At 44.5% G+C, this 16,057-nt stretch overlaps 1 protein-coding gene across 1 annotated transcript in view; it reads left to right on the top strand.

The window, feature by feature from the left end:
* The first annotated feature begins 15,203 nt into the window (after nt 1-15,203).
* SLC9A9 (solute carrier family 9 member A9) overlaps nt 15,204-16,057 on the top strand; it is a 340,359-nt gene continuing 339,505 nt past the window's right edge. Inside the window, exon 1 of the mRNA XM_030575042.1 lies at nt 15,204-15,559. Within this exon, the coding sequence (XP_030430902.1) occupies nt 15,385-15,559 (175 nt within the window). The 5' untranslated portion in view covers nt 15,204-15,384. The remainder of the gene's footprint in view (nt 15,560-16,057) is intronic.

Below are 16,057 nucleotides of genomic sequence, written 5' to 3' on the forward strand. Positions count from 1 at the left end.
CACCACCCTCCTAGTGGAAAAGTTTTTCCTAATATCCAACCTAACCCTTCCCCACTGCAACTTGAGACCATTACTTGTTGTTCTGTCATCTGGTACCCCTGACAACAGTCTAGCTCTGTCCTCTTTGGAACCCCCTTTCAGGTAGTTGAAAGCAGCTATCAAATCCCCCCTCATTCTTCTCTTCTGCAGACTAAATAATCCCAGTTTCCTCAGCCTCTCATGACTTTCATAAGTCATGTGCTCCAGTCCCCTATTTTTGTTGCCCTCTGCTGGACTCTCTCCAACTTTTCCACATCCTTGTTGTAGTGTGGGGCCCAAAACTGGACACAGTACTCCAAATGTGGCCTCTCCAATGCCGAATAGAGGGGAATGATCACGTCCCTTGATCTGCTGGCAATACTCCTATTTATACAGCCCAAAATACTGCTTGCTTTCTTGGCAACAAAGGCACACTGTTGACTCATATCCAGCTTCTCATCCACTGTAACCCCTACATCTTTTTCTGCAGAACTGTTGCCTAGCCACTTGGTCCCAAGACTGTAGCCGTGCATGGGATTTTTCCATCCTAAGTGCAGGACTCTGCACTTGTCCTTGTTGAAACTCATCAGATTTCTTTTGGCCCAATCCTCCAATTTGTCTAGGTCCCTCTGTATCCTATCCTTACCCTCCAGTGTATCTACTACTCCTCCCAATTTAGCATCATCTGCAAACTTGCTGAGGGTGCAGTCCATGCCATCCTCTAGATCATTAATGGAAGATTTTGAACAAAACGAGCCCCAGGACCAACCCTTGGGGCACTCCACTTGATACTGGCTGCCAACTAGACATGGAGCCATTGATCACGACCCTGTGAAGGTTGGCTCCAGTATGATAATTCAGGTGTACAAAGCTGTGCTCTACTATAAGATCTACTCTACTATAAGATCACAAAAAATAGTATGTGTATTTGTGCTAGATAATAAAGTTGAGGGGTACCAAATACTGCCTGTGATGGTGATGTGTGAGCTCCAGGGCTAGAAGACCTAGAGGGATAGAGCTCACTGGTCCCTCTATTGGGGAGAAGGGGAAAAGCCAGCTCAGACCAGCTTCGCTTACATCTATTATGTTTATCCATAACTCTACTTAGTAAGATGTGTTCTTTGGCTGGAATTTGTTTATGCTTTGAGCGAATGAGATAAATCATTACTGTGCTCATGAGAAGGCACAGCAACTGGGCAGGTCAAGGGCTCACTCTGACTTTGAGTAAAGACTTGGTTGGGTAACGAAGCTTGTCTGAGAAGCACAATAGAGGGGAGAGCTTTGTCTGTTGGATGGGAAACTCTATTCCAGAAAGAAGGGACTCAGCTCAAGACTCCTGTTTGGCTGTGGGTTTCTCACCTAGACATTCTGTGCCACGTATAGAGGACTCTGCAGTGTGCCATGTGTAGAAGACACTGGACAAGTGTAGCAGAAAAGGAGCTAACTTTCCAGCAAGAACCAGCTGGGCCAACAGTGACAAGGGAAGGGAACTGACTCCATAGTGAGGTCTGGCTGGATCAGTGGCAGTGCTGAGCTGACTTCACAGGACCTTTGCCCATCTAATTGGTGGAAGCAGGTGAAACCAGAGAACTAGACAGGTAGCTGCACATCAGGGTTGGACCAGATTGAACAGACCAGTGGAGGAGAGCCACTCCTGGAATCCTCTTGACTGCCATTGAGACTAGCTCAACCATTGAGTGGAGTTTTATGTGGGTGGGGTATGTGGTGAGATAGAGTTCTGAACCTCCTCAAGCTGGATGTTTGTTATTTGGGACTATCGAGTAGACCAAACTCCTGATACACTGATTTGGGTTGTTCGGGTTCTTCTTTGCAAATATATACTGGGTTTTCATATTTATTTTTACTGTTTTTCCCCTCCCCCCCCCCCCGTAGCAGAGTGGATCTCTGCTCTGGCCTGGAAGGGGTTAAAAACAGCCCTGAGAAGGGTCTGTGGCTGGGGAAAGCAGCCTTTAGGCTGGGCTGATTAGGGGAAGTGGCTGCAGCTTGGGGCCATGCCCCAAACTGAGTGACAAGGCCTAATAAGAAGGCCAGGGAAGCCAAGGGCAGACAGTCTCTCTCTGCATTCAGAGAGAGAAGGCCTGGCTGCTGGAAGCTGATGTAAGGTACCTAGGGTGAAGTAGGGCTGGGGAAAGGCAGAGGAGCTGGGGAGCCCCTGCCTGGAAAGCCCCAGGCTGCGGCCTAGAATTAGGCCAGGAGGTACTGGGGTTGCAGGGTGCAACCCAGGGCTAGGCCAAGGCAGCAGGTCCAAACCCCTTTGCTGATGAGTATCTGATACTGCAGTCTGCCCCAGGGTATGGGGCTAGACAATGACTGGCAGTAGCCTACACTGAGGCAAAGTGGGGAGAGAGGGTGGGGGGGTTCCCACGGAGGGGAAACCCCTAAGGAAAAGGGGTTGCTGCCGGGGCAGAACCCCATGTTAAAGGGGCACCGGGGTCCAGGGAGGGACACAGGACCTGTAGCAGGAAACAAGGCGGATCACCAGCCTGCAGAGGGCGCTCTGAGCTGGAAGAGCTAATTCCCAAGGATGACCAGCAGGAGGCACCGCAGGGGTGAGTGCCGCCCGGTTACACCCCCCAAAGACGATATTTGTTGATCCATGTCCCCAAAGGATTCTTGAGACTTGCAAGTAGAAAACAACAACCTTCAAAGGTGACCAGGAGGTTTTATTTTAATTTGCCAGAGCCAGAAATAAGAGCAAGGCTGTAGGTGGGGTTCAAACTGTGGGGTTATTTATTTTAGAAATAACAGACAGAAGCCAACCATTGTTGCAGCTGGCAGAAGGGTTACACATGTCTGTATTTCTTTAATTTTTTTTACCATTACTCACTTGTGACTTTTGTAAAAGTTGATGAAAGAATAGCTATATCTGTGAATTTCATTTTTTTCTAGAGGAAACATATATCTGAAAACAATCTACAGGAAAAATAAAACTTGCATAACTGTACTACTAGTGTACAACAAAACAAGATAATAGACAACTGTTGACATTCCCCCTTTTCTCTGCCTGCAGGCTGTATTGATGACTGGAATCCACTGTGCACATCAAGCAATGAAGAAATAAAGTCTAGGGGGGGAAAAACAATTGCAGGGAATAAAAATGTTAGATATAACTAAAGGCTGGTCTGCCCTTGAAATGTTACCGCAGCACAGAGACACCACTGCAGCTGGGCCTCTCTACTACTTCATTGTAGACAATGCCTATGCCAACAGGAGGGGTCACCCATCAGTGTAGGTACTCCACTTGCCTGAGAGGTGGTAGCAAGGTTGGCAGAATTAATCCATTGACCTAGTGCTGCCTACACTTGCTGGAAGCTGGATCCTGGCCAGGGAGCCCAGGCCACTTGGGGCGCCATGCCACAGATCGTCCGCCTGCCCGGGATGGGGTAAGAGCAGCCCCTGGCTCATGTCCCTTCCCCCCAAGCCCAGGTGAAGGTCCATGCTGCAGCTCCCCACAGCTGCCTGGCCGTGCAGCTCTTACCATGGCCGGACTGTGGCTCCAATCCCCTGTCCCCCAGCCACAGCCAGGTCAAGAAGAGCCACACGGGAAGCTGTGGGAAGCCACAAACCCTCCACTTGCCTGGCTTCCAGCTTGGCTGTGGGGGGTGCCTCTGGGCAGAAAGGGCAGGGCCTGGGGCAAAAAGAGTGGAGCCATGGAGGAGGCAGGGGGCCCTGTCCCACCACTTTTGGGAAGGCTCCGCCACCACTGCTCAGGGGTATGGGTTTTTCACATCCCTGAGTGACACAGTTAAGCCAACTTAATTTTCTAGTGTAGACCAGGCCTAAGGAAAAAGAGAAACAGAGTAGGAAGCAGTGCAGAAATAACACACTGATATGACATTTCTTTACAGCACCAGTGGTGAGAATGTTTGCCCTACATGGCGAAACTTAACGTGTGAATCTCAGTATCTTTATAATCAGAGAAGGGTTATGCAAACATTGGCTCCCCACTTTGAAAATCATGGGACTGTAATTATTAATCACATTTTTAAAAATTGTGCTGCTTTTTCTTGCTTTTGATTTTTCAAGATGAAAATCACTCTGCAGCTCTAACCAGCTTCTTGTCTTGGATTCAACCTCTGTAGATTGATAGACATCTATGGGCTGCAGACAGGACTTCAGATATTTTCTTCTCCCTCCTTAGATTTCCAGATGCAGATCTATAAAGGTGGAGTACATAAGTCGGTGCCCGTAAGGGACCGAAGAAAGGTGAGAGCAGAGCAGAAGTATAGTAATTGAAAGTGACAGTATAAAAGTGGTGTGATGCCCAGGAAGATGAACACAATATTTGTGTCAAAGCAGAAGGCTAATGAGAACCTACCAGATTGCTCAGGACTCTGACTTCTGCCAGGCCTATCTTTTGTCCAGTACACAGTATTTGAAGTCTCTTCCTTATTCATTATCACAGTGCTCAGGAGCCCCAGTCGTTGACTGGGACCCCGTTGTTCTAGGCACTGTACAAACCTATGAAGTGATTCTCCATTCAGCTGGTTCTCCAGACTCAAGTTATCTACTTGACTTAAGTTCTCTTCAGTGTATTTCTTTCTCAGTTTGTCGTCTCCTCCTATTTTCTGTGTTGGGATTACCTCACTTTGGAGAATTAATTAAATGTAGTAGTTTTTAAATATGGATTCAAGTTCTTCCTTAATCTGAGATGTACAGGTATAAACAATTCTAGCTCCCCTAATATTTCCCAATGGTTTATCTCTAAGGATGAAGTGTATATGGCAACTGAAGACTGGTGAGTTAAGCACAGGGCTGGGAGTCAGGAGATCTTGGTTCAGACACTGACTCATTGTGTGACTATTGGCCAAGACACTTACACTTTCTATGTCACAGTTTGAGGAAGATAACTCTGATGCCCTATGGTAAAACATGTAAAGTATGTCTCCACTATCATAGGTGCTCGGAGCACCCACAGGAAAAAAAAGTTGGGGCCCACCAGCCACAAGTGTTCTGCAATGCTATCAAACTGCTGATCAGCAGCCACAACTAAACAGTTGTTTGGTGGCTCGGGAAGGGCGGAGAGCAGCAAGCAGTGGGGGGCCTCAGGGAGGGGGTGGAGCAGAGGCAGAGTGAGGGCAGGGTCTTGGGGGGGGGGTGAAGTGGGGGCAGGGCCTTGGGGCAAAGCACCCTGGAGGAAAACTAAAAGTTGACACCTATGTCCACTACAGCTGGGAATGAGCCTCTCAGTCTGGGTAGATAGACTCACACCAGCAGAACTCCAGCTAGCATGCTAAAATAGCAGTGCCTGTTATAGCTCAGGCTGTAGTGCAGGCTCTCAAGCCTAGGGGCTCAGGTGGATTTAAGAGCCTGAATTGCAATGTCCACACTGTTATTTTTAGAACACTAGCCCAGGCCTTGCTAGTGCAAGTCTGTCTATCCAGGCTGGGAGGCTCATCCCCAGCTGTGGTGTAGAGGTATCCTTAGAGTTCTATGGCTGAATCACTACATAAAATACAAAGGGTGGTTATGAGAATGCAAAGGATTATACTAACTCTATTAGCAACTCTATTAGCAACTATTTAATAACTCCATGACTTGTGTGCAATTTGGCTAGAGTTGTGCCAGTCTGGTATGGTTAACAATCTCCAGCCTTGGAGAATGCCTTTATTTAACTTAACAGTCTTCCAGGTGCAGCCCACCAGCCATTCCTCCTTTCTGTGAACAGGGGAGAAGACTGAGGAGCTCATGAACTGTGTGAACAGAGTATTTTAAACTTCATATCCAGGCTATGTTTGAATGGGTTTGAGCTTCAATGGGAATGCTTTGTTCAGCTGTGATTTTTGTGGCATGAGGCTCAAGGCTTTAACTCTCTCTAAATTATGTTATACAACTGCATCATGTTTAACAGTGTCCATATTTTGGAATTCATATTGTATGTCTGTGTGAATGTGGAAATAGGAAGGACAGTTTTATGGACACATTCACAGTGTACCTCAGAAAAACCTTAGAGCAATTTTGGCATTGTCTTCCAAATCAAACAGTATATATTAAACCCTTTAATGGGGTATGCAGACCCCACACTGATCAGGCGAGCTTCAATGAGTTGCTGTGGGCTTAATCAGCCCCACTGCACTACACTGCAGTAGATGTCAGACTTGGAGGAATGGTTAATGGAGAACACAGCTCAGCTGGGGGCTGAGTGGGAAGAAGAGTAGTTCCCAGTGTGTTAGAGATACTGGGCTGGAAACAGGAGCTCCTTGAGAAACTGCTGCCTCCTTGAGGAAAGGAAGGTCAGATGTGAGACTATTGTTACTCATGCCTTACTTGTTGCTACTGTGTGAGACTGTGGCAGGTAGTGCTCTGCCTGAGCAGGACAACAACCCAATAAACCCTTTTTGTTTTGTTAAACCTGACCAAGGTCTTGGTAGTGGTTTGTCTTGAATTCAGGAGGGACCTGGGTCACAAGCACCAACTGTCAACACACTACTGAGGAATTCCTAGAGATGAGACTCTTTTTAACCTAGCTCAAGGGGAATCTAATATTGACTATGTATCCACACTTCTAATTATAATAGTATGGGATTAGGAGAATAGTAACAGGCAGTTACACAGCCCACTGCCATAGAAACATAAGTCTAACTCTGTTGCAACATGACAAGAGGTCTTTAACCCTTTATTATACACCAGCTACTCTCAGCCTTAAACCCTGAAAGCTTAGACCCTGCTTTTGAGTGGCCTATCTATTCCAGATCTCCATCAGATTACCAAAACCACTTTTGCTATAAAGCCCTAAACTAGTTATTACCAACAGCTTTTTCTACAGGGTCATACTAAGCATGTCAAGCTAGATGCTTGTTCACACTAATAAGTTTCAGTAACAGCCTGAACTTGGAAGACTTACGATAGCCACTTGGTGTATGATATTGCTGCAATCATTTACTGGAGGGAGTAAAACAATCAAATTACCAGTGGGGACACAAGATACCTGTTAGCAAGCATTTTGTAGTGGATTTTCAGTTGAAGTAAATCAACGTAGCTCCATATCAGTACATGATTTTGGATGGGGTGTGTGTGTGGGGGGGGGGAGGGGGAATTATGTGATTTTTATACCTATGCCAATTTACATCAGATGAGGATCTGGCCCATTTAAAAAAAATTGGCCATGCTGGTAGTGACTTTTCCCTGTGTCCACAGAAGTCAAATTATTTTACTAATATGTTAAATTACACAGAAATAACTGAATGTGCTTCAGCTCCTGTCTGTAAAATTGGCATAACATAATAAAATTGATGTCAAGCTTGGATATTATAGTTCTTCCCTTGTTTTTAAATAGCACCTTTCATTCAAAGATCTCAAAGCCCTTTGCAGCCATTAATTCTCCTATCTTGCTATTCCCAGTCTTAAATGTGAGCCAGCCCTGTATACTGGGAGAGGGTTTAAAGCTGGCTAGGCTGATGTTTTTCACAGATGGAGGTGCTGTGGCAGCTAGTTGTAAGAGGTCACCAAACAGTATCCTGTTTTCGAGCAGCAAGCACATTGTCATTTGTTTTTATCACTTCTTCATAGTCTGTTAATGCTATGGGTGAATCAGAAAGAGGACTTTGTGGATGGGGAGGTGTGGGTAGGAGGAGGACAGAGTTACTTTTTATGAAAGTATTAAAAACTAATTATTTTGTGAAGTTTTCACCTTAACTTCAAATTTCCTGGCTTTCTGTTTTTGTTTTCTTTTCTTTTTTTTTGTTGTTGAAAAATTTTCAACATTCTCCAAGTTTTTGCCCTTAAATTCTGTGTAATGTATTTCCTGCTTTTACTCCACTCTTTTTGTGTGGGTTGATAGCAATAAACAACATTTGTGCCCCTGCAATGGAAATGTTTATCCTACCTATCAGTCCTCAAAGCAGCCAAAGTGTCATGCCAACAGTTGAAATCTGTGACAAATGACCACACTCTGGAACATCTGGGTTTTGCTGCATAATTGCTAGAAAAAAATAATTATAAAATCTATTTTAAAGATTTTTTTTTCAGTGGGTGAACTAAATCAACTATTTTAAAAGAAAAACAGGAAAAAATCTATTATATGTAACCCATGCAGATCCCATTGTGAATGCATCTTCAGCAGTGTTTGACTGCTGGATCCCAGATTCACAGCGTAGGCCTCTACCATTTGAACTACAGGAGTAATTGCTATTTTTAGTCTATATGACCCAGTCACTAAAGGAAGACATGAAACACTTTGCCAGTGGATTACACAACTTTTTGCTAGACAGCAAGAGAATATTGGAGATTGAGACTTTTGTGTCTATCTCTGGCTCTGGGAGGGGAGTGATACCTACTGGTTAGAGTTAGGCTAACCAACACACATTTGGTACGTTCAATCTGAAAGGCCATGTGGCTCAGTGGATAATCTTGGCTTTGCCATGTTAGACATGTGGGTGGAATTCTGGCCCCACTGAAATCAATAGGAATTTTGCCATTGACTTCAAGGGGGTCAGCATTTCACCTCTGGATTCTATTTCTACTCTGCTGCAACTTCAATGTTAACTTGTTGGTGAAATGGGAGGTGCTAGTTCACTGCCTTCTAAGGTTCGGGCTTAGTCACTAATAAAGGCTACAAAGTGCCTGGAAATGTAACCAGCAGTCAATAGACGTGAGATTTGAATTCACTTTGTCCCACACTTTAGCGTAGGGTGTTTGGTGAGGCGGTCTACTGCTCTCTTACTACATTGCCTGCCTTTGTGGAGGGGCTGAACAGGCAGACTGAATCCACCAAAATGCAGAACATCCCATAAAGTCTATGTGAGAGGTGATCTTTTTAATATTTCACTGAATCTATGAACTAGCAATTCTGTCAAATATAATCTGTCTAATTAGCACATCTGGGCCACCTCCTTGCTATTTCTGCACCAAAGCTTGTTTCAAAGCTCGTTTGAAAGATTTTAAAAGTCCTTCAATCTGGCCATTTCAGGTTAAGAAGCCTTCATACTTCAGAAAGTCTATGGAATCTAAAAGTAGCATTAACACTACACAGCGCCCTGCAGTTTGTCTCCTCCACAGCATATCCTGTGACTAATTCATTTGTTTGTTGGTTTTAAAATACTGCAGTGAAAAATTGACCAGAATTATGTAAACTTGGAACACAAGCTTTCTGAAGGCAGTGGTCCAATAGCACTCCAAATCTAGACTGTTTTTTAATATCCTGGTAAACTGCATCATCACAATGGAGTGTGGATTACCTGTGACCAAAACATCAAGTCCATGTGCGTCTAGGTTCACTCCTTGAGTCAGGACAGAGGGGTCCCAGTACAATCAGAACTTTAAAAAATTTTTATTCTGACTTCCTCAATTAAAACAGATTTTTAATAGCACATGTATTGCCTGTACCCAAAAATCTGAAAACTTATGAGTCAAGGAGAATTCACAGAGACTGCTTTATGCAGCAGGCCAATCTGAGACAGCATGTGGACAGAGAGACAGATATTGACCAAAAAAATTGCTTGAATAAATAATGAATGGAGAAGAAGGGGAGAAAGCTCATGTTAAAAAGACAAAAACAAACGAACAAAAAAGCTTAGCACAAAATACTGGACTGTATCCTTTTGCTGGCTGAAAAATGCTGTGATTCAGGTGATCAACATGAAAACTGAAAACATTTAAAAAAATGATAGTTTTTAGGCATTATGGACATGCCTGCTAAAAATTGCAGTATGCAAACTGAACTGCTAAAGTGTCAGTTGAGGTCAAGGATAAAAACATATACATTGCTTCAGGAAGAAATAATTAAAACGTAGACTGCAAAGAAGCAAAACACAGCACTTTTGGACTGCACATCTGGATTTCTCATGAAGAGCAACTGTGACAGATGGCTGTGTCTGGACAGCTGATTTAAAATTACGTCTTACATTTCTGAAAGGCTATAACCTCTGAGGGCCCAATCTTGCAATGTGCTGAATATTATCTTGAGAGGTACTTATCCTCCCTGATCCTGAATCCTGAATGGATATCTAGTATTTCTGTCTTGGGCCTGACAGTTCCCACTTTGACTGATGTGGTCTGTTGCAAAAGCCCAGTTATGCTTTGATAGGCATACTTCGGTCTAACAGCACTTCCTGGGTTGCTGATAGAGAATGATGAGTAATTCACTAAAGGAGTTTGGTCTGGCCTGAGGGAATGTCTCCAATTTGAACTTGGACCTAAAATGTCACACACAAGAATAGATCATATTTCTTTCTAACACAGTACTCCAGTAACTGACTGAAAGTCATGCCAGATTGGGTCAGTGAACAAGGCTATGGTCTGTAAGCAGTGGCTTAGCCAGGTTCTATGAGCAGGGGGAGCAAACATTAAAAAGGCTTCTCCTCTGGCCACGCCCCCTGGCTCCTCCTCCGGCTGCTCTGTCCCCACTCCCCCTTGGCTGACTCCTCCAGCCACGCCCTGCCCATGGCTCCTCCAGCCGTGCCGCCCCCCCGCCATGGCTCCTCCAGCTGTGCTGCGGCCATGCTGCGCCCCTGCTTCAAGCCTGGGGTGCAGCAGCCCCATCCCCAGTTCCAACCCCGTGTGTGTGCAGGCAGGACCGGAGCTACTGTTTTTAGTGTCATAGGCGCACTGCCATTTCGCTGGCCTGCGGAGAGGGTCTGCTGGTCCACGGCTCTGGTGGTGCTGCCGTAGCCGTGCCTGCGGGAGGTCCACTGGAGCCGCGGGAGCAACGGACAGTCCGCAGGAATGCCTGCGGCAGCTCCACTGGAGCAGCGGGACCAGGGGACCCTCCGCAGGCATGACTGCGGCAGGTCCACCGGAGCCGCCTGCCGCCCCCCCGGCAAAATGCCACCCCCCAATAATCCTGGCGCCCTAGGCGATTGCCTAGGCCACCTAAATGGAAGTGCTGGTCCTGTGTGCAGGGAACACAGGGGGTTACAGCCTGGATTGGGGTTACAGGGCCTGGCTATGCTCAGGGATTCTGACCCCTCGTGGCTGGCTGGGAATGCAGCTCCTGGTGGGTCCGAGCCCCTTGGGGGAGTCTCTGTGCTCCAGGCTGAGCACCGTCTGCCCCAATATTAACTCATCCCCGGCTTGCTCGGCTCAGGCCGAGCGGCAAAGAGCCAGAGGTTCCTGCCTAGGCTGACATCCCCGCATGCCTCTGTTCTTCCCCAGGACCCCCCGCTTCCCCTCACGCACCCCGGTGCAGCGAGAGAGCCGCCAGCTCCATTTGCCTGTCTCCTTCCCCTTCCTCGCCTGAGGCCACCCTCGCTTCTCTGGCTGCGCCGCCCCCCACATAGCTCCTCCGGTCACGCTGTGAGCTGCCATGCTGCGTCCTTCCTCGCTCCTCCAGCCGCACTGCCCCCCCATGGCTCCTCCAGCTGTGCTGCCCCCCCCATGGCTCCTCTGGCTGTGCTGCCCCCTCTTGCCTGCAGGAGCCCAGCGCCAGCCCAGCAGGCCAAGCTTCAGAGTGAAGCGTGGGCCCTGCTCGCTGGCACCATGGTAACCCATAACTAAGGTGCCGCTTTTGGAAAATGTGCTGAGGGGAAGCACCCCACTATCTATACTACTGTCTGTAAAGGCATGTCTACACATCAACTAGACATCCGACTCGCGCTCACAGGGCTCTGGCTTCGCAGCTGTTTCATTGCTGTGTAGACTTCCAGGCTTGGGCTGGAGCCTGAGTTATGGGACCCTCCCACCTTGCAGGGTCCTAGATCTTGGGCTCTAGCCCAAGCCCAGAAGTCTACCCAGCAATGGAACAGCCCTGCAGCCTGAACCCCATGAGCCTGAGTCGGCTGTCACAGGCCAGCTGTCAGTGTCTAGTTGCTATGTAGACCTACCCTAACACCCACACACGATTTGCTGTGAACATTGGAAGGAGAGTGAGGCAGGGAACTGCAGAAATAGGAAGAATGGTCTTGTGGATAAAGCACTAGAAGGGGGCCCACAAGAACTCTATTCTATCCCTGGCCATGCTACATGTTAAGCTAGTCACTTAGGCCTGTTCTAGGCACCGTTTTTGTATTGATTTAACAATTTTGTTTTAGGGATGTGATTTTTTTTTTGTACCAAAATATTTAACTGTGCACAACCCTTAATGTGGATGCAGTTATACTAGTAGAAAGGTGCTTTAGCAGTATTTCTCTTCCCTTACAGCACTAAGCTATATGCACTTTTATATTGGCATAACTAGGGAAGCTGTGCCATTTTATTTATATTAGTATAGTTAAAACTGTAAAAAAAAAATTGTGGACACTGCTGCAAATCTCTGTGCCTCAGTTCTCCAATTGTAAAATATTTTCCAGTCTCACTGGGGAAATTGTGAAGATAAATTGCTTAATGTTTGTGAGGCAGTCAGATACTCCAGCACTGAGCACCAGAACAAAGTTCACAAGGAAATAATTCCATATTCAGTGCCGTGTTTGGATGTTGAACAGCATGTAAATTATGGGGCCACACGCAATATAGAAATAAGAAATACTGAACATCTACCTTATTCACTATGACCTATCAATTTGTGTGCTGAATGTGGCAGCAGTCTTATGGAAAAATATCTGATGATGTAATTATGCGTAGTTGCAAGGGTGTAGACTAAACACTGCATAAACTTCAATTCTTTCATTTCCTAACTTTTCAGTGCTTGACTATTCAACCTTTTATAAAGTTTTCTTTTAGTGTAGGTTTTGTTGTTTGGTGGGATGGGGTGTTGGGTATGGCATATACTGGCCAAATTCTCTGCTAGTATAAATTGGCACAGCTCCATTGGCCTCAGTTTACACCAGCAAAGAATTTGACCAATGTTTGTAAGGTACTTTTTTTTAATTAAAAAAAGTTGTGAGCAAAAACATCTCAGTTACATGATTGTAAGCAAACAGGAAACATTTCCTTTAAAAATGCACATTTATACGCTGTCAAAATCATTGCCCACAATAGCATTTAGTGTTTGGAACCATGGTTCAAAAAAAATCAGTGTATAGTCAGAAAGGATGACTGTTTTTCAAGACAGAATCATTGTGGTTATTGTCAGAATCCTTTCATGTCAGAGAAGTTATTTGTATATGGGCAACCAATAGTCAAAAAGCATCATTGTGCTACCAAAGGAAAGGGAGGTTAGATACCAGAATTCTTGCCTCGGACTTCAACAGGCCCTGTTTATGTGGGCAAAAGTCTTGTACTTCAAATATTAAAGACACTAACACTTAAAGTGCTTCTGTTTTTTCCCAAGGACACATGATTTATTGCTGCTTGGGTTCAATATAAAGACATAACCACAGAACACAGAATTGTCTTATTATTTGCTCTTTTTGGTTTGTTGACATTCAGAGCATTAGAGAGACAATCTACGGGCCAGATTCCATAGTCCCATTGATTTGCAAAAAGTTCCTGCCACCTGTAACACATTTAGGCTGTCTCAGTGAAAAGCTGCAGTATCAAACACGCACAGTTAGTCTTAAACTAATTTTTTAACAAGCAGGAAGAACAGCACATGAGAACTTCCTGCAACTTGCCATGTGCAGATTAGGAGAGTGTTGTTGTTTCTTCAAATACATTATACCACATAGTCATAGTAGTACAAACACTTTCATTTCTGAACTGAGAAAATGTGCAAATCGAATGCCCTGTCCCTCCCTTATACTGATATCATTCTGCCAGTCTGGGAAGAGTTTTTATTTCAGTAGTGTAATCAGGATCCCACCACCTAATCCTCATGTATTATTTTGCTGTTTCCAATATAATGGATAATAAATATTCAATTGTCTAACTCAAAATCTGTTTTTTTGTGTTTTTTTTACACTTATTCCTGTCTCATATGGTTAATGAGGGACGTATGAATTGACTTTGCCTTTTTTTGAAATCACCCTGACTTCATGGGTTCAGCAGACGGACTTGAATTCAAATATCCTTGTCTGAGTTTACACCCTGCCTGTGAGTGATGAAAGGAACAGAGCAGAAGGGAAGAGAGCCATCCAAAGGAGAAAATGAGGTGCAGAGGGGGAGAGCAGAGCAAAAACACAAATACAGGGAAACTTTGCAAAAAGAAGTAGGAAAGAAGAGACAGGTGAATTAAAAAATAACTATGGGGCTATATCATCCCTGTCTACAGAGAAACTCCCTGGGAAGAGGAGGTAGGAAACATCATGAAACTGGCTATACATAGTGACCAGGCCATTGCCCCTTAATATAAAAATGGTTTGAGGGGTTGCAGAAAGGACAAAGAAGCCATAGTCTCATGTGGGAAGAAAGTCTGCTTGGAGCTGTGGACACCTTGTGCAGAGCAGGGGCCACCACACCCAGCTGGCAGCATTGCTGCCTATGTATTTGTTTTGAATTGACTCATCTCTGACATTTAAGAGTTTGAAGGGGCACCATCAGTTCAAATCTGGCAGCAAATGTAGGCTTTCTGTAAACAAACGTATGGAATCTGAGACAAAGAGAAATGCTTTGCTCTTCTCTCCTATAATACTCCCATGGCTGGAGGTGGTATTTAAACACATGAATATTGCCCTTCAGTGTCTGCGCTCAAATATTGCAGCACTGAGCTAGGACATGACAACCTGAAAGTGAAATCGACTAGAAATGGCTATAAAAGTAGCCAGTTTTATTGCCTACAGTGAATGGAAATGGGCCAGCACCATAAATGATGAAAAAAAATATTTTAATTTGTATTGTTTTTCTCACTATGATGCTATGAGCTTCACGTTGGCAGCCCCCCTGCTTTCACTGTGTGCCCCAGGAGTCTGTCCATCCAGCGCTCATTGCAGAATTAGGCCCTGAATCTTGCAATCTTCATTCATTTTTTATTTGGTCTTTATGCAGGCAAACTCCTATTGTAGTAAATCCCAAGCTTCCTTGCCTAAGACTAGCACTGTAGAGTGGTAAAATGGAAAGGTTTTTTTTAATTGTAAAAACACAACTAACTTGTCATTTATGCCACTTGTTCAGCATTAATTAGGGTTTGCCTATGTGAGATGCTCAAGGTTCTCCTGCTATGATTTTACGAAAAAGATTTTTAAAAAATTACAGGAACAAAGTGTTGTGGACACAAACTAATTTTTGCAAACAAACAAAAAATAGTTTTAGTAGGGTCACAGAGGTTTGATAGGTTCACAGAGCCTCAAATTGCACAAACCTTATGGATCTCCATTTAAAACAAGAACAATATAATGATGCAATCATAACATTACAAATGAGACAGGACAGCTTTAAGAGAGAAACAGGAAGTTGTAACTAGAATCCAGCTGAATTCTGAGCTGGGGGAGTTTGCCGTGAGGCTCCAAATAAAGCAGATGTGTTTGTGAATTTCAATAGTGTCTAGACTTTCTTTTACCAAAGTTGATGATACAGCATTTAACCTGAGGTGTTTTCTTTATTTTGCATTTTGTTCCTCTTCATCCTTTATTTTAAGTACTTGCATATGGGAATGAAATGGAGAAATTAAGGAAATATATGTCAGCAAGAGATGAGGATCAGTTTTATCATCAGGGAGCTGTGGAATTGCTGGTCTTTAACTTTTTGCTCATCCTTACAATATTAACAATTTGGTTATTTAAAAATCATCGATTCCGCTTTTTGCATGAAACTGGAGGAGCCATGGTTTATGGTGAGTACAAATTCAAGTGTCAGTTTAGTATTAAACTTGTTGCATGTGTATAATTAGACACCTGAGCTCAAGTGCTGACAAGGCACAGAAAAGATAACGGAATGAAATGCCACTAGCCTATTGAAATGTGCAGTAAAAAAATGTAACTCTTCAACTCTCACAAAGCAGATATAGGTTGGCCTGTCAATGGAGTAAATGTCATGAATAGTTTATCTTAGCACGGTGCAGATAATGTGTTTCCATGGGCAGATCCGAATCTAATAACTCTTTGGGAGTATGGGAGTATAGGATGCTTGTTTCATAGGAATGAAATACCAGGTTGAAAGAGATTATTTCATTTGAATATAACGCACACTTGTGTGTGATATCCCATGACAGTGTGATACTAAGTCACAGCAGGAATCTATTAGGAGCTCATGGGTCCAGCCCTGTGGTCTGATTCAGTTTCAACTAGCTGAAGATTTTTGTTTTGTTTTTCATTGTATTGTAGAAAAGCAG

Source organism: Gopherus evgoodei, chromosome 9 (assembly GCF_007399415.2).
Source record: "Gopherus evgoodei ecotype Sinaloan lineage chromosome 9, rGopEvg1_v1.p, whole genome shotgun sequence".
NCBI lineage: Eukaryota > Metazoa > Chordata > Testudines > Testudinidae > Gopherus > Gopherus evgoodei.